This window comes from Pogona vitticeps, chromosome 1 (genome assembly GCF_051106095.1).
Source record: "Pogona vitticeps strain Pit_001003342236 chromosome 1, PviZW2.1, whole genome shotgun sequence".
Lineage (NCBI taxonomy): Eukaryota > Metazoa > Chordata > Lepidosauria > Squamata > Agamidae > Pogona > Pogona vitticeps.
Window position 1 is genome coordinate 84359362 of NC_135783.1, and position 26653 is coordinate 84386014.

Genomic DNA, 26653 nt, shown 5'->3' on the forward strand with positions numbered 1-26653 from the left:
CGGGTAACCCCCCAACTTCCTCAGTTCGGCAATATGCCATTGCCTTTTCCTCTCCAACTCACGAGCTACAGCCTCCTGTTCCTCTCGGAGTTTCCTTCTCCACTCCTTAGCCTCCGTCTCGCCCCAATAAGAAGGACGAGGCTTCAGCCCAAGCTGGCGACGCTTCTCCGCCTCTTCATGTGGGACGCGGACTTGTTCCCACTTGTGGGTCCAGGGATCCTCCATCCAGATCCACTCCCAACCCCCCGGTATCTCCGCCTGCTTTCCCCTTATATCTCCCGCCGCGGCCTCAATCTCCTCCCTCCGTTTTCCCGCCAAAGATCTCCCAGGTTCAGGGGTAAGGGTTAACCCTTTCAGAGTCGCCTCCAAATCTCCTGTATCCACCCCTTTGCTTAGGGTAAGGGGCTCGGCGATCTCCTTTTCCCAATCAGGGGTCTCCACACCTTTCTCTTCCTGATGCGGTGGGTTCGGAGGTGGGGATGTTTGGGTGTGATGGGTTCTCTTCGGGAGCGACGGCACTCCTACCATGGCCTCCATTTTGGGGGCCTCACACAGACAATGAACAACACATGAGAAATTTTATTATATGGACATGATCTGGTTGTCTGTAACATATGTGAACAAAAAATAGTTCTTTGCGGAATATTTATCTCCGTTGAAATTGTTCTATATTTGGGTAGCAAGATGGATGGACAGTGTCATCGAAGCTATCATCCCTGCTTTGACTGTTAGGTATAGACTTCTGTCACAGCTCACCTCCTATAAAGCAACAATAATGTGGGATCATATTTTTCATTACCACCCACCCCATCCAGACCTCAGCAAAACAATTTGGAAATCTGTGCAAACACGATTTTCTGTTGGTGGAGCAACTACACATTTATTCTTCATTGAGTTCTGACTCTTTGAAGGACTCCTGGCTGCCAAGCAATTTAGCTTTGACAGATGGGACAGTAGATTTCTTGGGTTGATTTTTATCCCACTTATTTATTTTTCTGTTAAAATATGTACATTGTCAGTACCTAAAAACCAGGGGTATAGTTTACATCTCTTTAGGTGATAGTATTATAAAATTAGAAAAAATTGACATGTCTACAAAAGCTCACATTAAAATATAGCACTTAGTCTTTATGGTGGCACAACATTTTTGTTTTCTTTATTTTTTATTTTGTTTTGTTTTTGCTTGATAGTGTTGTAAAATGGCTACCCTGTAGATCTAAATCTATGAGACTTCTACAACAAAACATTGTCTATAGGAGTACCAAAATGTACGATCTGCCTGAATGAGGATTCAAAACAACATTATTCCATGTGTAAAACTTGAAACAGTTAGTTAAAAATATGTTAATTTAATACAGTGGTGCCTTGTATAACGAGTGCACCGTTGAACGATGAATCCGCATTGCGATGCGGATTTCCCCATCGCTAATGCGAGGGCACGCTCACATTACGATGGGTGAACAGCTGTTCTGCGGCTCCAAAATGGCCGCAGGAACACAAAAAATGGGTGCCGGTACACCCAAGATGGCAGCTGGAACAAAAAATGGCCGCCGGAACACCCAAGATGGCCGCTGGAACAAAAAATGGCCACTGATACACCCAAGATGGCCACCAGAACACAAAAAATGGGCGCCGGTACACCCAAATTGGCCACCGGGACACTCAAAATGGCCGCCGGACACTCAAAATGGCCGCCGGTACACCCAAGATGGCCGCCGGAACAAGGGGAAACATCGGAGAACGGTGAGTTTTGGGCCCATTTGGAACTCCAATTGGGGTTTTTGATCAGTTTTACGATGTTTTCCCATAGCGAAGGTTAATCCGGAACGGATTAACCTCGCTATGCGGGGCACCACTGTAAATATACTTCTGAACAAACTGAGTTGAAAAACTTCGTAGTGCTTACTTTGTATTTGAGTTGCAAGGATTCATATTTCCATGGAAAAACCAGTGCCATATCTAATAGAATAGAGTCCCATTCCTGCCCCTCATGATTTTCTCATCTACAGTATTTTGCACAGTATTTTTTATATTTAGTTGTGTACTTGATTAAGCCATAGAACTGGTGACAGGTGTATTTCAGGTTGAACCTCACCTGTTTTAAAATGTAAGTATTACTAGGCATTGTGTTTGTTTGCTCACAGGCAAAGAGGGTGTAAATGGTCTTTTACTTACATTTGGTTTGGTTCACTATACATAAAGTACTGATTGTAAGGTTCCACTCTTCAAATGTAGTTGATTATCAAATCAAATTTCATTATTCTTATTAAAGTGACATACTGGTTTGATTATTATTAGATTTAATAGTAGTGTATTAAATCTCATGGTTACTTGCTAAAATTGTAAATATGCACTAGTTCCTAATGTTATTTAAATAACAATCTGTTTATATTTATATTGAAGGAAGCATATAATTATACATGCTATGCAATCACTGGAAGACTTCATGTTTTAAGAAATGTTCTTCGTTTGACTACTTGTTTTTCATTTGTCTCCTTTTGGTTAGTCAGCTTAGGATCATATGTGAAAACCAAATTCAGCTTATTTCTCAAGGCTGTTTTATATGCAAGTTTCAGAATTTGAAGGAGCCAGATGACCTTGGTGCTATTGTGCTTAATTTAGATATGTTTCTTTTAAAAATAGTTTTTGTTCAGATTTTTTGCTAATATGTCCTGTTTGTGAAAGCAGTGTTCATTTTGTTTCCTAGAAAAAAGCTAAAGGCCAGGTGCTTTTTGACAAGGTGTGTGAACATCTTAACTTACTGGAAAAAGACTACTTTGGCTTATTGTTTCAAGACCATGCAGATCAGAAGGTAAGTTGTATGTTTTATGTTCAGGGTTAAAAACAAAGCCCTGGCAGCTTCTCTGATGCGAGGGGATCACATTTGGTTTTGTTTGCAGTCTTCTACTGTTCTGTTTTAGTTCAGAGCTTTAATCCCCTGCATAAAAGGCAACTAAGGTTCCCTCTAAGGTGCCTGTACCTCCGCCTCCTTCTGTGCAGCTCTCCTCTTCCTTCTCCACACAGCAATAGTTTTCAGCCCCTTTGATTCTGGTCATGACAAAACTCTGCACGCCTGGTGGGGCAGAGTCACAAGAGGGGCAGAACCCAGCCCAGCAGGGCTGAAAATTAGAGGGCACATTGCTTGTAACTCTAATGTTTGACCATAATATGGTAGGTAATATGTTTTTAACTGTTATACCATTTTGAATTGTGAAGGGTAGCTATTTCAGCAGTATTAGTTCCATCTACTGTACTGGCTATGCTTAGATGACCTCCATTACTATCATTTATTTATTTATTTGATTGATTGATTGATTTCTATCCCACCCATCTAGACGAAACCTCTGCTTTCATAATATGAAAGACTGGAAGCAAGCTGTAACAAGTCTGTTTTACAAGGTCTCTCCTCTTTGGCTTCCTTAATCTCCACACTTGAGAAGGGAAGCTTCTGCTTCTGGTTCCCAGAAAACCATACTTTCCTCAATTTTTAGGCAGAGATAAAGATAGGAGAAGGAGGGAATACTTGAATATGAAGCTTTCTGCTACTTCCTCTTGTTGTTTGGATGATTGAATGTAGCCATGGTCTCAGTCTAGTGGGACCAAAACAGAAACAAACGACCCTTGAGTCCTGTTTTCTCTAATACAGAAATCAGCAGAAACTTTGGCAAAGCCTCCCCTTGTGTATGTCAGTTGCTGCTTCTCATTTGTTCATTCCTGTGCATGAGCCAAGACACAAACAGCTGAAGGGGGGGATGTTGACTGAAAACAGTTTGCACTGTAGTTTTCGTCTCATTAAACACACATTTTGTGTTCATTTCTGATTTCTGAAGACACTTGGATTTTCAGGAAACAATTTATTACATTTCTTTTCCCCCTCCTTGCCAAATCTCATCTTGTGTTTTATGCTTTATATTTAATAACAAATTTTAGTATCTGCTAAAACTCAGACTTCATGTACTATATTTCTTTACCATTGCATCTCACCCCATTCCCAACAACTTAAAAAAGTGAAAAGTAGAATTGTTTTTTCCTTATCATGACATTTGCACAGTCCGATTCAAGTTTTCCTGTTGTGGCCATTGCTACCGCAGATTCAGATGCCACAGAGCTCTGACCTACAGTCCAGTAAGTACTACAGTAAATGTGATTGATGTGTGTTTTTTCATTCCTGGACATTCATCTTAGCTGTCCATTTATGATCCAGCTGTTGTGCTAGACTGCAGCTGTAGGGTGTAAAAACTGGACGCCATGCTCTTTTTCATGAGCGTTTGAGCTGCTTTCAATTGTTACATCAGGAAACTATGAGGAGGCAAAGTTAATTAACCTTTCTGTGTAAAGTTGTATTAGATAGCAGAGTGCTGCTTAAACTGATTTGATTTTAACATTTTAAAATGAGTAAAAACAAACAACCGTTTGAATAGGAAATGTTCATAGACCACACAAAGTTATATATTGAAAGATTTGCATGTTTAATATGTTGTCATGGAAGACTTCCTCAAATTTGTATCTGTGTTCATCTGAAGATACTTCAGTCTAAATTATGGCAAAACATTCTTCTTTTCTGGATTCAAGTTTTATGATAATGCAACTGAGTAATGTCACTTCTGCCTGAAAACTATCCAGTCTGTTCATGTGTACTTAACTCTTATTATGAACAATGTTTGAATTTATTTAATTAATTAATTAATTAATTAATTAATTAATGAATTAATTAATTAATATGCCGCCCACTCTACCCAAGGTCTCTGGGCGGCTTACAACAATTAAAATTCAATACAATAAAAATAAAATGATTAAAATACAATTAAAATTGCCATCATCAGGACCCACAGTTGATGTTATTTCAATTAAAAGCCTTCTGGAACAGGAAGGTTTTGACCTGGCGCCGAAATGTCATCAACGTCGGCGCCAGACGAATTTCAGTCGGGAGGGCATTCCATAGTCTGGGGGCAGCTGCCGAGAAGGCCCTTTGTCTACAAGCCATCCCTCTTACCTCCTTGAGGGATGGCTCTTTCAAAAGGGCCCCCTGGCTAGATCTTAACTGCCGGGTAGGCTCATATGGAAGGAGATGTGGGCTTATAAATTGAATTGTGATACTCCAGAAGAGACCTGTACTTAATACCCTGTTTTCCCGAAAATAAGACCTAACCTGAAAATAAGCCCTAGTATGATTTTTCAGGATGCTCGTAATATAAGCCCTACCCCGAAAATAAGCCCCAGTTAAGTGAAACCCCGCCCTCCACCATTGTGCAGCAACCAGAAGACATGACTGTATTTGAATAAATGTAGATTGTTGTACATGAAAAAAAATAAAACATCCCCTGAAAATAAGTCCTAATGTGGTTTTTGGAACAAAAAATGAATATAAGACCCTGTCTTGTTTTTGGAGAAACACGGTACTTATATCTTCTCAACATTATGCCATAGGCCCATGGAAGATTTATAAATGACACAATTATTTATTTGATTGTTTGTTCATTTATTTATTCATTCATTTATTTTATTCAATTTATACCCCACCCCCCTAGACAGCATCTACTCGGGGCAGCTTACAAAATCATAAAATATCATAAAATAACAATAAAAACCGAACAATCAAATGATGTAATCAATTTAATATCTATTTAAATATCTATTTAAATATTACCTCACAGCTTAACGATCTATTAAATCTCTCCTATTTAGAGAAAAAAACATTCTTCATTCATGGCAGTAATAATTTGCTGTCAAATAAGTATGTGTTCAACTTCTGTGTTCATAAACAAGAATTTTTTAAAAAATATTTCAGCAAAGATAACCAGCTTTAGTCACACACAAGAATACAGGTGAGATTTAATGTATAAATGAAAAGAGCAAGGGAAAAGCAATTAATTAGTCCCTTTTTGAAACCATCAACCTTCTTGATAAATATATCCCATTTTAGTTCTTTCTTAACATTAATATTAGCTGAACAACAAAAAACCAATCTGAAAAATCAATTTTTAAAATGAAATAAAAATCACCTTCTTAATCCTTCTCCATTGACATCTTTGTTCAGCTGCAGAGCAACCTCAGTGAGGATTTCTGTACTTAAAGTCAAATTAAGCTTCTTTTGCCCGGGATAATTTCTTTGAACGCATTGATTTTACCCATTTATACAAAGGTGATTGTAAATAAACAACATTTTTCTAGCAAATGAGTAACCTGCAAATAGAGCTTTTATTTTTGTAGCCCAGTTTAAATCATGATGTCAGGTATATCACAGACTGATCTTAAGTGAACAGCCAGTACCATAGCTCTGCTATGAAATACATGTTAACTGTAACTCTCGCAATCATCACTTCAACTAATTGCTTTTCTCTTCCAGAATTGGCTTGATCCTTCAAAGGAAATCAAGAGGCAAATTCGCAGTAAGTGTTTCCTGCTTTAAGTATGCTTCTAAATTGATCTTCATTTCCGTTGACTTGTAAGTGAAATTTGCCTGTCCAGAAACAGAATTCTCTCAGTAGTGGATTGAAGCTATGATGGCCTAAGGTATTACCAGTGCATGAAGCCAGTTGTGTTTGTAAGTACTGATAATCAGGAAGGGCCAACATATCATAATATGAAGAAAATAATCAATTTGCCCTATCTGAATATGCAGCTATGCGTAGAAGTCATAACAGCACAGTGAGGAGGCTCCCTAGGCAATACTGTTGTCAGTGACTGCATGGTGCTAGAGTGCGATTGAAATTCTAGCCTTAAATGAGGTAGTGATAGAGAATCCAGCATGCTTTGTTTTTAAAGTAGTCACTGTGCACTGAAACAGGCTCATGGTGTCAACATGGCGTACTGGCCATGCACTTGTATGATCTAGCCATGACTTCTCCGCTTTTGAGTTCTACATCCTCACAGTCAGAAATGCTTTATCCTTCTATATTGCTATGCAGTGACCACCAGCTGTTTTGTAATTATGCATCTGTGCCCCTTGGCCATCAATTGTGACCACTGGACAAGGTGGCTACCTGGTTTTCTTCTTTCCTTCCTTTCCCTTCCCTTCTGTGTCAAAGATGTCAGGGAGTGATACAGACAAAATACAGTAGTGCCTCGCTTAATGAGCGCACCGTATAACAATGAATTCGCATAGCGATCTGTTTTTTGGGATCGCTAATGCGAAGGCATACCGACGGTCGCAATGGGCAAAACTCGCGAAACGCTTACCGATCTTTGCATTGTGACGTCGGGGGATCAGCTGTTCGGCGGTTCCAAAATGGCTGCCCGACGACCCAAAATGGCCGCGCACAGTGTTTTCGCGCCCTGCCCTCGCTTACCAAGGGCGCGAAAATGGCTGCCGCTATGGAGGAACATCGCTGAACGGTGAGTTTTGTGCCCAATGGGTTTCCCCGTTCCATTTAGTGATGTTTCCCCATAGCGAAGGTTAATCCGGAACGGATTAACCTCGCTATGCGGGGCACCACTGTAATTTTAAAGCAATGTGAAACATTGTAAAACAACAACAGACAGTACTGGGTTGCCAACTCTTAGTAAGGAGTATTCAGGCACTTCCTCTGTTATGAAGCACAACAAATAGTTTTTCACACTTAAATTATAGGTATGTCAGGCTTGCTCAATATATCTCAGTTAAAGTGTTCCAGTGTTGTTATGCCTGTCTACAAGCAAGACTATTTCTTTAGCTATATATTCTTCAATAGAGATTACTCAGATGCAGAGAAGTATCTGAAACAAAGCAACTACAGTGGTGCCCCGCTAGACGATTACCTCGCAAAACGGTTTATTCGCTAGACAATGAGTTTTTGCGATCGCTATAGCACTTCGCAAAACGGTGTTTCTTATGGGCGATTTTCACTGGACGATGCTTCGGCCCGTGCTTCACAAGACTGTTTTTTTTTTTTACCGTTTTTCGCAAGACAACGATTTTGACAGCTGAGTCCACGCTTCACAAAACGGTTTTTCTATGGGCCATTTTTGCAAAACGAAGACGATTTTCCCCCATTGGAACATATTAAATGGATTTCAGTGCATTCCAATAGGGAAACCGCATTTCGTAAGACAATGTTTTCGCAAAACAGCAATTTTCGCAAAACGAATTAACATTGTCTTGTGGGGCACCACTGTACCTTGTCTGTTATAGTGTGCAGTAGGATCTACTTTTTATATATACTTTCAAGTTTGATAATTATGAAGAAACTGGGAAAAATATGGAACATGGAATCTCTCTCGAAAATTTGCAGTTTTTTGTGATTGCCTGGAAAAAGATGGCTGAGAAGGTGGGGGCCAGTGTCTACCAAGTGCCAAAGGGGAAAAAACACCCTGCAACTTAACTGTCAGAGAGGGCATCAGAGCCAGTCTGTTTCCTCTCTTGAGCTATGCAGATTGAAGGAGGATTATAGCTGTGTGAAAGGAATGGGTTAGAAAGTGCTCTTCTCTTTGTGAATATTCGAGAGAATTTGAATGTTGATTAGACTGGAGCAGATTTTTTGATGAACGGGTCTTTTGATGTATAAAAGGGGGTCAAAAATCTAGGTAGATGGCTCAGCTTGACTCTAAGAGAGAAGCTTTGCTCAGCTGCTATCCTGTAATGCCTGGAAGGATGCACTCTGTCTGCCTCAGAAGTACACTGATTCTACACTAACATCTGAATATTAGGTAGATTAGTTTGACTATCAGTTTCTGGTTTGTTCTCTTCATTGCCTTAGCATTGTCTCAGAATTGTGCTTGCTCCAAGTGTTCTTTGAAACTTTATGGAAACTGTTGCCTTTTATCTTGTTTACCTTTCTTTAAAAATAAAATACAAAAAAAAATTTCAACCAGCTGTCAGAGTTTTTGGCTCAGAGGGTTTGTGGTACCAAAACCAGGCCTTGACCAACTGCCAAGAATTCTAGTACTTGTGTGGGTATGGTGGGAGCTGTACCTTGCAAGGTAGGTGCATTGTTTCTAAGTGCCTAGCTTTGTGGATTTTTTTTTTTACTCCTTAGAAACACTGCCGTCTAAGTAAACTGGAGTATTGGAAGGATCTGGCACCAGGTTGATTTCATAGTCTTCACCACAACTAACTCTCCTGGCTTCATCCACTTCAAAATAATTAAAGTAGTGTGGTTGGAGAGGGAGCCCCCGTCTCAGTAATCTTGCTGTAGAAAGCCACAGCATGAATATATATGGTATGCAAGAAAATGTTTTGTGGTTTACACAATGAGCAATAAACTGCCTTGTGCTTTGATCTCAGCCTTTGCTTTTTCCTCCATATGTATGCATGCGATTAAAGAATCTCTCTCGGAAGAAGGACGAATAATATGAAATTCACAATATCTGAGACAAGTTGCATTCACACCCCAGTATTAGCTGTTCTTTTGGATTTTCATGTCATCCCTTCTATTTTCATCTTAAAAGATTTGTAAGCAGGGTACCATAGTATGAAAGTGCCAGGTTGCCATTTGGTAAGATGTCTCTTACATGTTTGATTTTACTATCAGGAGCAAGAGATATATGAATAAAGCAGAGCACGTCTCCTGCATTTATATGGCAAAACATATAATAACCATTTGAAGATTTTCGTAAGATTATTTGACTGTGAAGGGGCATGAAGTGGAGTAGCTTCTTTAAAACAGGAAGAGGAAATAACATATTCCTTCCAGCAAGCCATGCCAATTAATGATGAGAAGGGGCTGGCTTCTTTCTTGATTATCTGATTTTCAAGAGACCTTTCAGGTGGCATACTTGGCTTTTGTGAAGTATTCTTTTAATATGTTATTATTAATAGGAGACATTTATTTAAACTTCTAGCTTTACCACTATCAAAACATTCTAATTGATTTATCATCATTGTCTGTATTCGTTGACATAATAAATGTTCTTTCTTCTTAGATATTTTAAACTATTGCTACACATCTTGATCTTTGTTAATCAAGTTGATCTTACAAAATCATCTAGTATGAGAGACACTGGAAGAATATTGGAGGTCTTGATAGATTATAGATGTAAATACAACATTTCATCAGTTGGATAGGATATTATGAGATTTCATACAGCAGAACCATTGCACAGTCAAATCTGCTGTCAGTTTACTATCAGTTGCCATTCCCACATAGCTGCTGGAAGTAGTACCGTATTTGCCGGCACACAAGGCAACCGGCCGTATAAGATGTCCCCCCAACAGGAGGAGGAAGAGGGAAAACAGGGGGGTGGCAGGCGAGCCAGCCCACGGCTGGCTCAGTGGCGCGGAGCGGCGGGCTCTGGCCGCTCAGGCATGGCATGCTGTGCTTCCCTCCCTCCATCCAGACTGACTGCCTGCCTGCCTGCCCGCCTGCCTTCCTCCCTGGCCAGCACGGCCCCTCCTCATTCAGTGCACCCGGCGTACAAGACGACCCCCCCCCACTTGGAGGCATGGTTTTTGGGCCCAAAAAGTCATCTTGTACGCAAATACGGTATTCAAAACTTCAAAAAAGAAGTTATCAACACTACCACCCTTTTTTCTGCTTTATGGTAAATTAAGGAAAATCTACCAGAAAAAAAATTGAATACAATGTGAACAAGAACACATCCTTGTCTGACAGCTCAAGCGGTAACAATCTCATTAATGGCAACAATCAAGAGTTAACAAATCTCATTAGTGAGACTTCCTTAATTACTGGAGTTAAACCTGTATGGATGAGTTATGATGCTGTGGTAAGATAAAAAAAAAATACAAGCTTTCTGTCTATTTCAAAGATAATTATAAGACACACTATGAAAAGTCTATTTCAAATTTATTAAAGCTATAAAGAGATTGTCAACTTTGGGACAGAATATTAATGCAGCAGCTGGACCAGCATCAAGAAATCACCAAGATTGGAGTGACCTTCTTTGAAGCTGATCTTCTCTTTCTTGAAAATGTCATTGTCACTAATCCTTGCTTTTAATTTGAGACCTAAAAAGCTGCCATTAACTTCCTGACAGTACATAACAGGCTAAAAAGTCAAAAATTAAAAGGGTCATTGTTCAGGCCTTTGTTGCTGGGAAAAATAAGTCTCCTGACTGGTTTAAATATTGAAACAAGATCCCATATAACAATATATTCAGTATGGTGATTCACAGATATGAGTCTAAAATTCATGCAAAAAGAAAAGAAAGAGTAAAATAACATTTAAAATTACAGTAACAGCATCCAGGGGATAAGTTATTGAGGATAGCTTTGTATCATTCTGTTATCACTAATTTCCTGAACATCAGGAGAGAAGGAGCCTGACATATCTCAAGTCATTAGCTTATTCAAAGGAATGGGTGCCGCCACCAAAAAGACCTGATTCCATACCAGCACAAAACTCTGAATTAAATTTCATGCCTATATCTAGTCATAACCAGTACCTTGAATAGGCTATAGAACTGACAGTGAAGGTGTGTCAAGACTGGAAATATATGACCAAATTTACTAATCCTAAAAATTATTCTGGTTGCTGCATTTTGGACCTGATGAAGTTTTCTCACTGTTTTCAAGGGCAGGCCTACATAGAGTAATCTGTTTTTTGGGTTACCAATACATGAACTACGGTTACTAGGCATTTCTTACGCAGGTAGGGGTGCATCTGAACAATCAGTGAGAGTTCATAAGAAGCACTTCTGGTCACAGCTGATATTTGAGTCTCTGTAGAGAATGCTGGGTCCAGGAGTACCCCAAGCTGTGGACTAGATCCTTAAGGAGGAGCATAACTCCATCAAGGCCAGTTATGTTTTCCTCTAAGTGGTCTGACAATCCTCCTAACAGTTGTTGTTGCTTAGTCGTTAAGTCATGTCCGACTCTTTGTGACCCCATGGACCAGAGCACGCCAGGCCCTCCTGTCTTCCACTGCCCCCCAGAGTTTGGTCGAATTCACGTTGGTAGCTTCGATGACACTGTCCAATCAGCTTGTCCTCTGTTGTCCCCTTCTCCTATTGCCTTCAGATTTTCCCAACAGCAGGGTCTTTTCCAGGGAGTCTTCTGTTCTCATGAGATGGCCAAAGTATTGGAGCCTGAGCTTCAGAATCTGTCCTTCCACTGAGCACTCAGGGTTGATTTCCTTCAGAACAGATAGGTTTGATCTTCTTGCAGTCCAGGGGACTCTCAAGAGTCTCCTCCAGCACCACAATTCTCCTCCTGTCACCATCTGCTGTGATCATGGAGACCAGGAAAGTAAAATCTGTCACTACTTCCATATCTTCCCCTTCTATTTGCCAGGAGGTGATGGGACCAGAAGCCATGATGTTGAGCTTCAGACCATCTCCTCTTTCACCCTCATTCCTCCTCACTTTCTGCCATCAGAGTGGTATCGTCTCAAGGTTACTGATATTTCTTCTAGCAATTCTTAATTCCAGCTTGGGATTCGTCCAGTCCTGCCTTTTCACATGATGTATTCTGTATATAAGTTAAATAAGCAGGGAGGCAATATACAGCCTTGTCGTATTCCTTTCCCAACTTTGAACCATTCAATTGTTCCATATCCAGTTCTAATTGTTGCTTCCCATCCCACATATAGATTTCTCAGGAGATAGATACGGTGATCAGGCACTCCCATTTCTTTCCCAAACTTGTCATATTTGCTGTGCTCCACACAGTAAAAGGCTTTTGCGTAGTCAATGAAGCAGAAGTAGATGTTTTTCTGGAACACTCTGGCTTTCTCCATAATCCAGTGCCTAAATCATCTTAGGTTGAAAGGGAAAAAAGAAAAAAATCATCCCCTAGTGGTAGGAACGGATTAACCGGCTTTGCATTAGTTCCTATGGGAACTAATGATTTGAGTTACAAACCGCCCCTCGACCTAAGAACCAAAAACAGCCGGAACGAATTAATTGGTTTTCAATGCATTCCTATGGGAAATGCTGATTCAAACTTTTCGACTTACAATTAATCCATTCCGGAAGGAAGTTTCTAAGTCAAGGGTTGACTGTACCTGTTGTTCCTTTTATCCATATGACTTTTGCATTCCAGTTCCCTATAATGACAAAAACAGCTTTCTTTGGTGTCAGTTCTAGAAGGTGTTGTAAATCTTCATAAAATTGGTCAATTTCAGTCTCCTCAGCATTGGTGGTTGGTGCATAAACTTGGATTACTGTGGTGTTGAAAGGTCTGCCTTGGACTCGCATTGAAATCATTCTATCATTTTTGAGACTATCCCAGTATAGCTTTTCCCACTCTTTTGTTGACTATGAGGGCTACTCCATTCCTTCTGCAGGATTCTTGCCCACAATAGTAGATATGATAATCGTCTGAATTGAATTCGCCCATTCCTGTCCATTTTAGTTCACTGACACCCAGGATGTCAATGTTTATTCTTGCCATCTCCTTTTTGACCACATCCAGCTTACCAAGGTTCATAGATCTTACATACTAGGTTCCTATGCAGTATTTTTCTTTGCAGCATCAGACTTTCCTTTCACTTCCAGGCGTGTCTGCAGGTGAGCGTCCTTTCGGCTTTGGCCTGACCACAGTATCTCCTAACAGTATCTCTGTCTTATATAGATTCAGTTTCTGTGCATTGACCCTCATCCTGTCCATTATGAATTTTAGGCAGTTCTCCAGGGCCTGTACAGCATCAACTGCAAATAAAACAAAGGAGAGAGAGGACTGTGTGTCATCAGCATACTGCAAGTTCCAAACCTCCATATGACTTTTCCCACCAGCTTTGTATATATGTTTAAAAGCATTGGGGAGATGATTGACACATGTGGGACTTCATAGCAGAGGTCCCAAGGAGTGGAGACAGCATCTCCAAGCTGTACCATCTGGGATACGCCATTAAGAAAGAACTGGAACCAGCGGAGAACAGAACCCGTGATCCCTAAGCTTGGTAGCCATATCAGAAGGATACCATGGTTGACAGTATCAAAGACCGCAGAAAGATCCAAAAGGACTGACCGGGTTACCTCCCTGTCTCCCCTGTCTACCTCCCTTAGGAAATAATCTTTCAGGGCAACCAGTGTTGTTTCATTACCATTCCACAGCCTAAATCCAAAGTGAAATAGATCCAGACTATCAGTTTCTTCCAAGAACACCTGTAACTGATCAACCACCATGTACTGGGATTGTTGAGAACAGTGCAGATGTGAGTTTCTGAAATGTTAACCAGATGGGTCCTTTTTTAAGGAGAAAGGTGGGATACAAATATTTTAAAAAATATTAAATACATGTAATAATATCTTATTAGCTTCAGGAAAAGGAGTCTCTTATAGTTTCTACATGCTAAATTGTGGTTTAGAAAGCTGGAGACAAGAATTTTACCTGCATAACTCCCCCCCCCCACACACACACACCATTCCTCTCCATTTACACTGATTTCAGAACTTCAGTCTTGTCCTGTTTAAGTCACAGTTCCCCATTACAGACATAATGGAAAACCTGGGTTCAAATAGGCCATGACTGAAATTGCAAAACGATCAGACAAGATTACTGCATGCAGTCCTGATATGTGTTGTCATCTTTTTGAACTATAGATTAGAAATATGGAATCATTAATTCACACTGATTAAAAATGTGCTAAATTGCCTAAGTCCATAAGCAATTTTAGATTGTGACTTTTATGAAGTGACCTTCCGTAAGAGATAAATTGCATCTAAATGTTGGGCATCTTAATGTATTGGTAGCTTGTGTGCTACATTAGGCAAAATAATTCCTTTGAAGTTTTGGCTAACATTTGTCGAACAGTGCAATGTTTCACAGATAGGCACTGAACATTAACAAGTATTCTTTTGGCACATAGCTTCATTTTAAAAGGTGAGACTTTCAGTCTATACATTCACATTTTCTTGAAAAGAAAGAATAAATGTAGGGATTGCTGCTCATCCTACAGAGCAAGATTCCAGTTACACCAACTCTCTTTTTGCAGTGCTTCAAAAATCAAGCTTATAATTCTTTGGTTTGCAGATGTTTATGTATTCTGCTGTAGCTCAACAAATTTTTATCCACTTAAATATTTAGGTTTGTAGTCCTGAAAATTTATAAGAGAGTAAGTCCCATTGAAATCCGAGGACCTTACCTTGATTAAGTTTGTCTAGGATTGGCTGCAATCCTGTTGCTTAATGCAGTAATTGCACTAGACTAGCCACATTGAAATGAATGGAACTTACAGAGTAATTGCTTCAATAAATCCCAATTGATTCAGTGGTCCTACTCTAGTGCATTTCCTACTCTAAGAAACAGGATTTTGGTCATTGTATTATTGTAGGAAAGGTATATGGTTTTTTTGTTTTGTTTTTGTTTGTTTGGTTTTTTTTTTTTTTTTTTTGAAAGAGAAGAGCAGGAGTTTCCATATATAGAAAACAACTTCAACATTTTCATCATGTTACCTGTAAAGATAAATTTCTCTGTGGGTTGAGTCAATTTTGCATTCCTGATATGGGGAATCAACAGAGCTAGTCCACCATACAATTTTTAAAAAGGAAACATGTTTTTCTTTGCTGGAGACATATTCAAGCTTGGGGACTTATATGCCTCTTTCTGCAACCCTTATGCTGCAGATAACAAGGGACACGGAATGGGCTTCATCTCCCATATTTTACATTAGTCCCAAACATAAGCAGCTCACAGACCTATTACCTCAGAGGCTAGTGTGAGAAGCTCAGAAGGAGAGAAAGGTGGTTGCACTACAGAAACTGTAAGGGGAGAAGGAAAGGAAGAGCAAATGGCTACATAGTATGCCTTCCCACCTTTCCACTTTCTCTTTTAGAAGTGGGAAAGGTATTTCATTTTTTGTTAGCTGATTTTCTGTATCTTATTACTGGTGCCATCTAGACTCCAATTGATTGTTTCTCCGTGGGTCAACAGCCTTTGTAGGAAAAAGGTTTCTGATCTATGTGCTGATTTTCAGAAGAAATACTTCTTAGCCCTAAAGTATGTACGTATGTACTAGGGGAAAGACCATGGATCAGTTGAAATCTTACTGACTCCCCCACAGCTTTTCGTAGCTTTTCATATTTCACTATGCATGTGGCATGCTTGGATATCACACCGAGCAAGGATTTTGCAGAAGCCTTAGCTTGCTGGATGACAAGCCATGTGCTGCTTCTTGTTTTCCTGGGAAATCTCATTTTCAGCAGGAGCTACTAAACAAATCACAGCTTCAGCCCATGCTTTGTTCACTGTACTGTGTGAACCTAGCAGCAGCAGTTACTCTGGCTTGTTTGTCTCCAAACAAGTCAGATGGAATTCAGGGTTTGTTATTGGCTCAATACTTTGGCTTGTTGGGTGGAGGAGGAAATAATCCATAGCTTTAGCTTTTTGCTTGGTTTTATGTCACACTATATCCAAGGTGGGCAGCAGATGGCTATATTTGGGGGCCTCAGCTGCCAAAGTCGGGTCTCACAACATTTAAAAAAACATTTTAGCTTTAAAGGAGCAAGTATAATTTTTCTTTGTAGCAAAATACATGTGCTTCATGCACCTTCTTTCAACATAAAATGTTGTGGGTGAAGGCAACTATAAGTGGACTGGTATAGAGATTGCAAGTGTGATTGATTGGTCAGTGCCATGCTCCCCAGCTATAGTAAACTAGAGTTCCTGAAGATTGATCACTGGCAGTTGTGTGTAAATTAGTTCATTTTGGTTGCCTGCTAATTTTAGGTTCAAGCTATTTTTTTTAACCTATGGATACTGGAAACTAGCTTTATATATAGAAAGCAACTTGAGTGAGCAAAGATTTCGAGAGATCACCTTCTGCCTTTATTTAGCTTGATTATAGTTGGTCAGTTGTGTTATGTTTAATATTTTCATTGTAAGCTATCGTGTAAGGACTTCCCTGTGAGGTGCAAAAGATATTAATAAATGAATAATATGTCCAATCCACTTCAGTTTATTATCTGTTTACAAGAGTGACTGAACAGTGCTAAAAACTCATTGTATACAATTTATATATTGTATTTGTAAAAGCAGCTTAAGAGTAGATCCGTTCTAGATAGGCGGTATATAAATCTAATAAATAAATAAATAATAAATAAATAAGAGAATGTGCATGTTTCACTTTTTCATTTTCACTCAGTTTTTTCCCTTCCCAGTTGTAGATTTGCCCTGGCTATTTACCTTTAATGTGAAGTTTTACCCACCTGATCCTTCACTGTTAACTGAAGACATCACCAGGTACATCATTAATCCATTCATACATAACTTTGGATCTTGTGAATCTTATGTTGTCATAGATAACTTTATAAAATTGTAGATCTTGTAAACCTTAGAAAAAGTAGCTGAGATTCAGAATTGTGGAAATAGTTCTGTATCCTAACATCTTGAGCTGTTTTTAATATGTTAGCTGCTTATGCAGTCTCAACACCCTAAGTTCCAAAGTATTTATCATGAGTCTAAGACACAGCAAGTGGATATATATGTGTGTTACTTTATACATAAGTGCTACTTTAGATGGATTTCCTGGAGAAAAGATTTTTAATATGAAGAGATGATTTTTATTGTTGTGGGAGGACTATAGAGTAGAAGGCAAAAGTTTGAACAAAAGGAAAAGTACACTGATTCAATAGCAAATGTTCCAACAGTGTAGGTCATTAAAAGGGTAAGTGAAGGGTGTAACATCTTCTCTGTTGAAAGAACGCTTCAATAAGCATATTTTGATTTGAATTAAAATAGTTTATAAGAGGAATGTTCTGTCCTCAAAATATATGAATCTGGTATTGTGGTCATCTGGATGCTCTTCAGGAGGCACCATGATGCAGTATCTATTCCCAATTCAGTAAAATACTCTTAAGTTTTCAGTTTGAACCAGCTGCTTTCGTTCAACTAAACTCTTCAGCTTCATCTGAACAATCTTGCAAAATGGCTTATTTAAGTTGTATCTTGGTTTGCCAAAATTCGGAGTAGTTAGGTGCCAAATTCTGTTAAACTTTTTGTGTGTTTCTCTTGGGAAAGGCAATGCAGTGATTTGCATTTGAATTAGTAGTACTTATGTTTGGAAGATGTTGGGAAATAAAGAGTATAGTTTTGCACGGCTAAAACTGGTAGATATGAACAAAAATGTCTTGTTTCATTGCTTCCAAAGTGCACTGCATACATTGAACTAATTCAGTAGCACATGTTTTTCTTTTTAAATGCTGAAAGTTGTAATTAAAACTAATAAGCAATAATAGGCTATTCTACAGCCTAATTTAAATATTGTATAAGCTAATAGTGAAAATAAAATGTCTACTTTTTATATATATTTTAAGCACAATTCTATTTGTACTAAGACACTAAAGATTCACAACACACATCTATTTGCATGAAAATAGATTACATTTGATATTGTTAACACATGCTAAAAGATATTCTTACAATTTCCCAAAGGCTTCGCAGATCACCATTAATTAATCAAGACTAAATATTGTTTCCAGACTTCCTAACATGTCAGTAGTTTCTGCTTTCTCAAGATAAATAGGAAATATTTGTCTGAGGGATATCATTTTTCTCCTTTCAGATACTTCCTGTGTTTGCAACTTCGCCAAGATATTGCTTCTGGACGGCTACCATGTTCTTTTGTGACTCATGCACTCCTTGGTTCATATACACTACAAGCTGAATTAGGTGACTATGATCCAGAAGAACACAACAATGATTACATAGGGGAATTTCAGTTTGCACCCAACCAAACAAAAGAAATGGAGGAAAAAGTAGTCGAGTTACACAAAACACACAGGTATATCACCTTTTGAACACTAGAACTACAGTCCTTTCCCCTTTCCCTTTGCTAATACTGTGTTGTGGTGTATTTCAGGGGGGCAAATGCTGTGTCAATCCCCACTAGAGTGACCCCTTTGAAATCTGTGTGACTTAGATAAATGATGACTAACACATGCCTCTCATTTCAGTGCATCAACTCCAGTTAGTCTTAAAATTGAGTTTCGCAATAAGTATTATACTAATAACTGTAATATTAAGCTTTGATGTTTACTTATAGTTTTGATTTAGAACATTTGGGAATGTTCAAGCTTGAATAGTTTTTGTTTTTGTTCTAACTAAAGGTATTTTGTAGATCTTATATGGAAACATAGCTAAAGGTTGTTCAATTGACTTATTTAGCAAAAATGATAGTAAACCCTTCAGATGGAAAAAGGTCAGGTAGAGCTTATAGTTCTGAATCTGTACTGTGTATGTGGGGCTGCCGCTGGAAAGTGTTCGGAAAATTCAGCAGTTCCAAAGCACTGCATCCAGACTGTAATTGGGGCTGGTTACAAGGATCACATTGGTTGGACAGTGTCACTGAAGCTACCAACATGAATTTGGCCCAACTCCGTGAGGCAGTGGAAGACTGGAGGGCCTGGCATGCTCTGGTCCATGGGGTCACGAAGAGTCGTACATGACTTAACAACTAAACAACAACAAGGATCACATACCTCTTCTCTTACTGCAGCTGCACTGGCTGTGGATCCATTTCCGGGTACAATTCAGAGTGCTGGTTTTAACTTATCAAGTCCTAAATGGCTTGGGTCCAAGCTATCTCAGAACCACATCTCCCTTTATGAGCCTGCTCAAAATGTTAAGAACATTAGGGGAGGCCTTTCTGTCAGTCTCACCACCATCACAGATGTGTTTGGTGGAGACACAGATGACGGCCTTCTCTGTCACTGCTTTCAGACTCTGGAACTCCCTCCCATGGTTGGCGAGGCTGGCCCCGTCTTTGTTGTCCTTTCACAAGCAGGAAAAGAGCGTTCTCCTTATGCAGTTTTTTTCTTAGTGAGTGGCTGTCTAAGAGAGGTTTTAAATTGGGATGGTTTGTATTTTTGTTGCTTTTAAATCTGTTTTAGTAATGCTTTTACCTAACATTGTAAATATGTTTAATTCTTTTTTATATTTGAATAATTTACTGTTTTTAGTTTTTAATACTGTATTGTGTTTTTAATGGTATAAGCCACCTTGATGAGAGAGAGAGAGGGAGATAAAGGCAGCAATAATCTGTTTTCAGAATGCACTTCAGTAGCTATGCTTATCTGGTTTCCATTTTACCTACATGACTCCCCCTCTTTTTACTGATAGCAATATCTAGCTGAATTTTTGTGATGAGACCATTTGAACCAACCATTTCTTGATATTCCAAGTTATTGAGGAAGCACTACTTTCATTTTAATGTACAGAGTTGTAAATTATTTTTTAAAAAATAGGTTCTAGAGGCAGTCACTAACAACACAATTGTCCGTTCAATGCATTTAAAGGGGAAAAACAAAAAATCACCAAAAATTAACGAAGACTCAGAACAGAGCCAAATTAAGTTTGCACATGTTTCACAAGGTGGACTACCGATTCCAAGCATTTAAAACAGGTTTCAAACATTTTAAGACACTTAAAAATGAGCGAAAACGGACATCGTTAAGTGAAAATCCCCCATAGAGAACATCGTTAAACGATGCGGAAAATTTCTCCAAGAAATACATCGTTAAGTGAATTCTTCGTTAAACGAAGCAATTGCTAAGCGAGGCAACCACTGTATAACAGTTTCTGGTAAGCCTGTTGCTAACAAAGCAGTTGTCAAATACCATATCCGTTTATTTCAGTCCTTTTTCTACAAATGCATGAGTTGGCCTTGGATATGAAATTTGCGTTTAGCTGAGGCATTGTACTGATGAGGAGCAGGTCCTTGTGTAGATAAAATACTAGTTACTGCTACTCCATTCAAAAGTGTTTGGCTAACCATTGTCAGAAACAGAATGCCAGTCTAGATTGGTTAGATTTGATCAAGCAAATATATGTTGTTCAACATAGTAATTTTGCCTTTTCCTCTTCCTTTTATAAATACTTTCAGAGGGTTGACACCGGCACAGGCTGATTCTCAGTTTTTAGAAAATGCCAAGAGGCTTTCCATGTATGGAGTGGATTTACATCCTGCTAAGGTATTGGTCAGCACTTTTTCGGTTACCATGGGGGGGAAATCTGAATTTCCTATATAGGGCTCCTGATCTACAGACTCCCTATGAGAGACTTAATGGATTTGTGTTCTTCACACACCTGTCAGGGAACTTGGTTGTGGTCTCAGAAGATATTGTGCCTTGTTTATATTCAATTAATTGAATATAAACAACCCTTTAGTATTTTGGAAATTCAAAAATGAGTCCTCCTTTAAAAGATTTATTTACCAAGCAGCATTAGGGCTTATTTTCAGGGGATGTTTTACTTTTGTCATGTACAACCATCACATTTATTCAAATGCAGTCATGTCATCTTCTGGTTGACTGTAGATATACAGTCCTCTAATATAACACTCATAGATAGATAATATTTCCTCTATATAAAAAAATAACATTGGTTCTAATGAAATATGGGCTTCTGTTTAAACAGCAAAAACTTAAGTTTTAGTAATCTAAAGGATACAGTTATAAACTGTTTCCAATTAGTCACAAGCTATTTTCTTAACAACAAGCTACCAGTTAGATAAAACTCTTTTATAGTCACTTAAAACAGTGGTCCTCAACCTTGGGCCTCCAGATGTTCTTGGACTTCAACTCCCAGAAATCCTGGCCAGCAGAAGTGGTTGTGTAGGCTTCTGGGAGTTGTAGTCCAAGAACATCTGGAGGCCCAAGGTTGGGGACCACTGACTTAAAAAATTCTGTTGCAATACATGTTATCATTAAAAACAATTTCAGTACAGTGGAGTCTTGACTTACGGTCGGCTGCACTGACGTACTTTTCGACCTACGGACTTCTTTGGCCGCAAAGTTTCACTTTGACTTGCGGTCGGAGAATCGACCTACGGACTAGAAGGGGGAGGCGGGGAAAGCGCCTTCCCCTTCCAGTCTGTAGGCCGTTGGTCGTGCCTCCGGATGCCTTCCAGGGCTGCTCCACCGCCATGGGAGGCATCTAGGAGGTCCCCCCACCGCCGATAGTGCTTCGGAGCCACTATCGGCGGCAGGGGACCTCCAGATGCCTTCCAAGGCAACAAATATCTGACAAATCAGGAATATTTAATAAATATCCTGATTTGTTTTTATATTTGTCCCCATGTCTAGTTTACACTTTTGACTGGCAGTGTCTGATTGAGAATGTTTAGTGGTTACATTGTATACCCAGAGGTTCTATTACAGTGCTCTTTCATACAGACTCCTTCCTCGAGTCAAAACTGTTCCTTCCTCCAGAAATACTCTGGGACTGGAAGAGGTACCATGTTCTTTCATGGAAACGGGAATGAGTCAGACTTTTATAGTACCTCGTTGTTCCCTTTAAATGAGATGGTGTCACTTCTGTCTAGGTCAGTGGTGGCGAACCTTTTTGGGCTCATGTGCCCAAACTGGAGGGGGGGGGACAGCGGGTGGTGTGCTGCCACGGCGGTGGCGGCGGCAGAACCAGAAGTGGCAGCGGAGGAACCGGAACTGGGGGCAGAAGGGGGAATCCCAAGCACAGAGGTGCCTAAAGACACCATTCTGGATCTGCCACCAGCACCCGCTGCTCCAGATCCTGACCTGCCGCCTGTACGGGCACCAGCACCGCGGTTGCAGCCACCTGCTCAGGTTTGGCTGCAGGGGGTGGTGGTGAGTAGCGATCCAGTGACTTATGGCTCACGTGGCAGCAGAAAGGGCTACGCGTGCCAGCTGTGCCACGCGTGCCATAGGTTCGCCATCACTGGTCTAGGTAATGAGATGGTGCAGTGGAAATAGTAATGCTTCTCTTTCAGCAAGCAGCAAATAAAGAATAAAGGAATACTCTTTATGTGAATACACAATGATGGGGAATCTGTAGGAGAACATAGAGGTAAAACAGGGAGAAAATAAATTTACATCCCTTTTAGTTGGTTGTCATAATTTTCCTTCTCAAGTTTAGAATAGCATTATATCTTCTTTTATAAAACTTCTACGTTATGAAGTCCTGAAGCAAAATAAAACTGTTCAAAGAAAAGGTAGTGAGTTTTGCACAAATTCAGAGCCCCTTAGCCCCTTAGATATTTTTTCAAAAGCAGAACAATCTGGCAGGGAACAATGACTTTTTCATTCAGTAAGGATACACAAATACTTTTCTGAAGCCTATAATAGCATTTCCAGCAAATGCTATTTTTCACTAGGAAGACAATAGGGAAGTGGTAGCTAAACATTTGGATATGTGTTATGCAAAAGAATTGAAGCCCTAATAGCACAAAATGGATTTAGTTGAGCATTAAGTTTTTATTGTTGCTAGTGAATTTTCCACATCTGAGAAAAATGTATAAAGCTATAGACTTCAGCCACAAAGAAACTGGCAAAGACCAGATCACAAGGAAGAAAATGGGTTTCATATGGCTGTAGCTGCATCTGGAGGACACCTGTATGAAGACAGTGCACATGTGTCTGAGAATAAGCCAGATTGTGCTATAAACTTCTCTGTCTCCTCACTCTTAAGGGATCTCTTCTGTTCTGCATGCAACACTATTGATCTTCTCTTCCTATATTTTCTTGTTTTTAGATTTTTGGGTTCAAATCTGTTTTTTTGGGGGTTCAAATCTGTTCTTGCTGTTGCCCCTTTAAAGCATAGTCATTCCCCCCCGCAATTATACTCTTGGCTTTGTCCTGCAATTTTGGTTTCTTCCTGCATTTGTGTGCCCACACTCTGTCTTTACTGCTCTGATACTAGTCTCTCTTGCCAGTTTTTATACTCTTTCTTTCTCTTATTTTCCTCTAGTTCTCTCTCACCAGAAACAGAATTGTTTCGAACCTAACCTTATTTCCCTCAGCCTTGATAAACATGATTTTATTCTTGTCTTACATCCAGGGTCTCACTGCATCCTGTACTCTGCTCAAGTATTATATTATACTATATATAATATAAGTATATATATATATAATATATATATATACTTATATATAATATAAGTGTTATATTATACTATATAATACCAATGCAATTATTAAATTTGCGGATGATACGACAGTGGTGGGACTCATAAATAAGAACAATGAGTCTGCTTATAGAAAGGAAGTACAAAGATTGATACTATGGTGTAAAGAAAATCATCTCACACTTAACATCAAAAAAACTAAAGAACTCATAATTGATTTTAGGAGGAAGAGAAATGTACATTTACCACTGTACATAAACGGTGAAGTGGAGAGAGTTGGTAGTTTTAAATTTCTGGGTACTTACATCTCAGAGGACCTCTCATGGACTATAAATGCCAACATGCTAATAAAGAAGGCACAGAAGAGGCTGTATTTCCTGAGAATGCTCGGGAAGTTAAATTTATCACAGCATTTACTTCTGTCGTACTATCGTAGCACTATTGAGAGTGTCCTAACCTATGACATTCTGGCATGGTTTGGGAGTAGCTCTGTAGCGGAAAAAAAAGCTCTACAGAGAACCATTAAAATTGCCCAGAATATCATCGGGCTCCAGCTACCAACCCTGGATGACATCTTCACATCCCGCTGTCTGAGGAAGTCACACAGCATCCTGAGAGTCTCTTCCCATCCTGCTTATAACTTTTTTGAACTGTTACCGTCTGGCAGAAGATATAGAACAATTAAGACTCGGACCACACGTTTTCTAAATAGTTTTTATCCTAGAGCTATAATTGCAATTAATAATGAGCTTAAAGACCACCAGTAGTGAATAATTAGTTGGACTGTGTTACTTGCCTGAGGTGTAGATATTTGTATTTTTAGTGGGGGACTTCTAGTGGGTGGGGAGTGTTTGGGGAATTTTACGTGTGTGCATGTGTCTGGTCTCTGGGTGTCTGTGAATTTCATTGTATGGGTATACTGTGTATGTACTTACAATGACAATAAATATTATTATTATTATTATTATTATTATTATTATTATTATTATTATTATTATTATTATTATTATTTACATTCCTACAATATTCAAACTCCTTTCACAATTGTCTTAATAGGATTCTGAAGGTGTGGACATCATGCTGGGAGTATGTGCCAACGGCTTGCTTATTTACAAGGACAGGCTCCGAATCAACCGTTTTGCCTGGCCCAAAATTTTGAAGATTTCTTATAAACGCAGTAACTTCTATATTAAAGTCAGACCAACTGAGGTAAGCATTTGGGCTTAAAATTCACCTTAGAAATTTTATGAAATGATCAGATGGTATATGTTGCAAATAATGTGAGACAGAAGTGAGGAAATTTACAAAAGTACAGATCGTTATAGCTTATCATCCAAGGTAAAATTAATGGGAAAAGAAAAGCAGAAAGAACTTACTCACTGGAGAACCAGAGAGACTGTTGTTGATGTAACACATCACTATTCAGAACTGCCATATATCACAATAAAACATGGGTCCCCAGACCATGGACTGATACTGGTCTGTGGCCTTGGAAGGACCGGGCTGCCAGGACAGATGAGCAGCGAGTTTGCCTCCTATCAGTGCTCTTTCCTATGAGGTACTAATGCCGCTGTTGATCTGACAGGAAGCGGAGCTTCACTCCCCTCCAGTTTCTCCTAGATCAGTTGTGCCTGTGGCATTGGAATTTAATAGGAGCCTGTGCTCCTACAGTGGTGCCTCGCTTAACAGTTACCTCGTTAAACGACAAAACCACTTTACAATGACTGTTTTGCGATCACAAACAGACATACAAAACAAACACAAATGTATATGCGGAAAGATAATTTCCATACAGCCATCTAGTATATAATTCTGACTACATAAACCATATTACCTTACTAACATATTTAGACCATTATTAAGATCAAAACGTGACTTCCTAGCTTTATAATGATAAACATACATACATTATCTAAAATATAAACTTACACCTATATTGATCTTATATTCAAACAATTCTTAATACATAGACAAACTATGATTCATATATTACTTAGTGTCTTTATATTTCTGTCTTATAAACAATAACTTCTAAACAGTTACAATCAAGATACGTATTCTAATTTAAACGTTATATGCACTTATCAACCATTTAAAACATTCAGCAAGCAACTTCTAATTTTTGTTATATTTCTCTGCTCCATATATAGACCAGGAATTTCAGATTACTTATAGCCTTGTAAATCTAGAATTCATTTCTTGCATTCTTTTTACCAGCTTTGAAGTGCCATCTATAAAATCTCTATAGAATTCTTTCACCTGCATACCCATCTATCCAATACTCATCATAAGCATTTCTAATTTCATATTTAAGATTACTTATCCCTCAAAAAAAAACCTCCAAGCCAGGACAATACCTTCCTCAGATATCTCCATTTTTACAAATAATAAGGTATTATAGTATATATCTGATCTTATCTACATACTCACTATAGTAATTCCCACATATTTGATCTCTGTATATGTACCATAAAAACAAAAACATCTAATATTATTATTCTTCATCAACATTTCTAAGATTCATAATTACATATGCTTGTCTACTATTGAGATTCCCACCTGGCCAGAATTGCTTATAGTATGATTACTCATATTACTTTATGTGTGACTATATATATATATCTCTTCAAATTTGAAGAGACCCTTGCCCAGCAGGCCGAGGCAAAGAGGAAGTCACATAAGCAGCAAAACCAGGGAGCCGGACAGGGGACAGACTGGGTTTGTCTTCAGTGTGGAAGAGACTGTCACTCTCGAATTGGCCTTCTCAGCCACACTAGGCGCTGTTCCAAGCCCTCCATACAGAGCACGCTACCATAGTCTTTCGAGACTGAAGGATGCCTAACTATATATATCTCTCAAACCAACGATTTTTTATTATTTAATCAGCAAGTTACTTTCTCCCTTTTCATTTTTGCTTCTCAGCTCCAGTGTCATACGTCCAAGATTCGCCTCTTGCCTCC

General features: G+C 39.1%; 1 protein-coding gene across 24 annotated transcripts in view; it reads left to right on the forward strand.

Moving 5' to 3' along the window:
* EPB41L2 (erythrocyte membrane protein band 4.1 like 2) overlaps positions 1-26653 on the forward strand; it is a 115377-nt gene that overhangs the window by 42061 nt on the left and 46663 nt on the right. For all 24 annotated transcript variants that reach the window (XM_078383354.1, XM_078383357.1, XM_020790708.3 and 21 more), the window contains exons 4-9: positions 2708-2812; positions 6347-6389; positions 16975-17056; positions 18378-18596; positions 20697-20784; positions 24750-24902. In XM_078383354.1, the coding sequence (XP_078239480.1) occupies positions 2708-2812; positions 6347-6389; positions 16975-17056; positions 18378-18596; positions 20697-20784; positions 24750-24902 (690 nt within the window). The remainder of the gene's footprint in view (positions 1-2707; positions 2813-6346; positions 6390-16974; positions 17057-18377; positions 18597-20696; positions 20785-24749; positions 24903-26653) is intronic.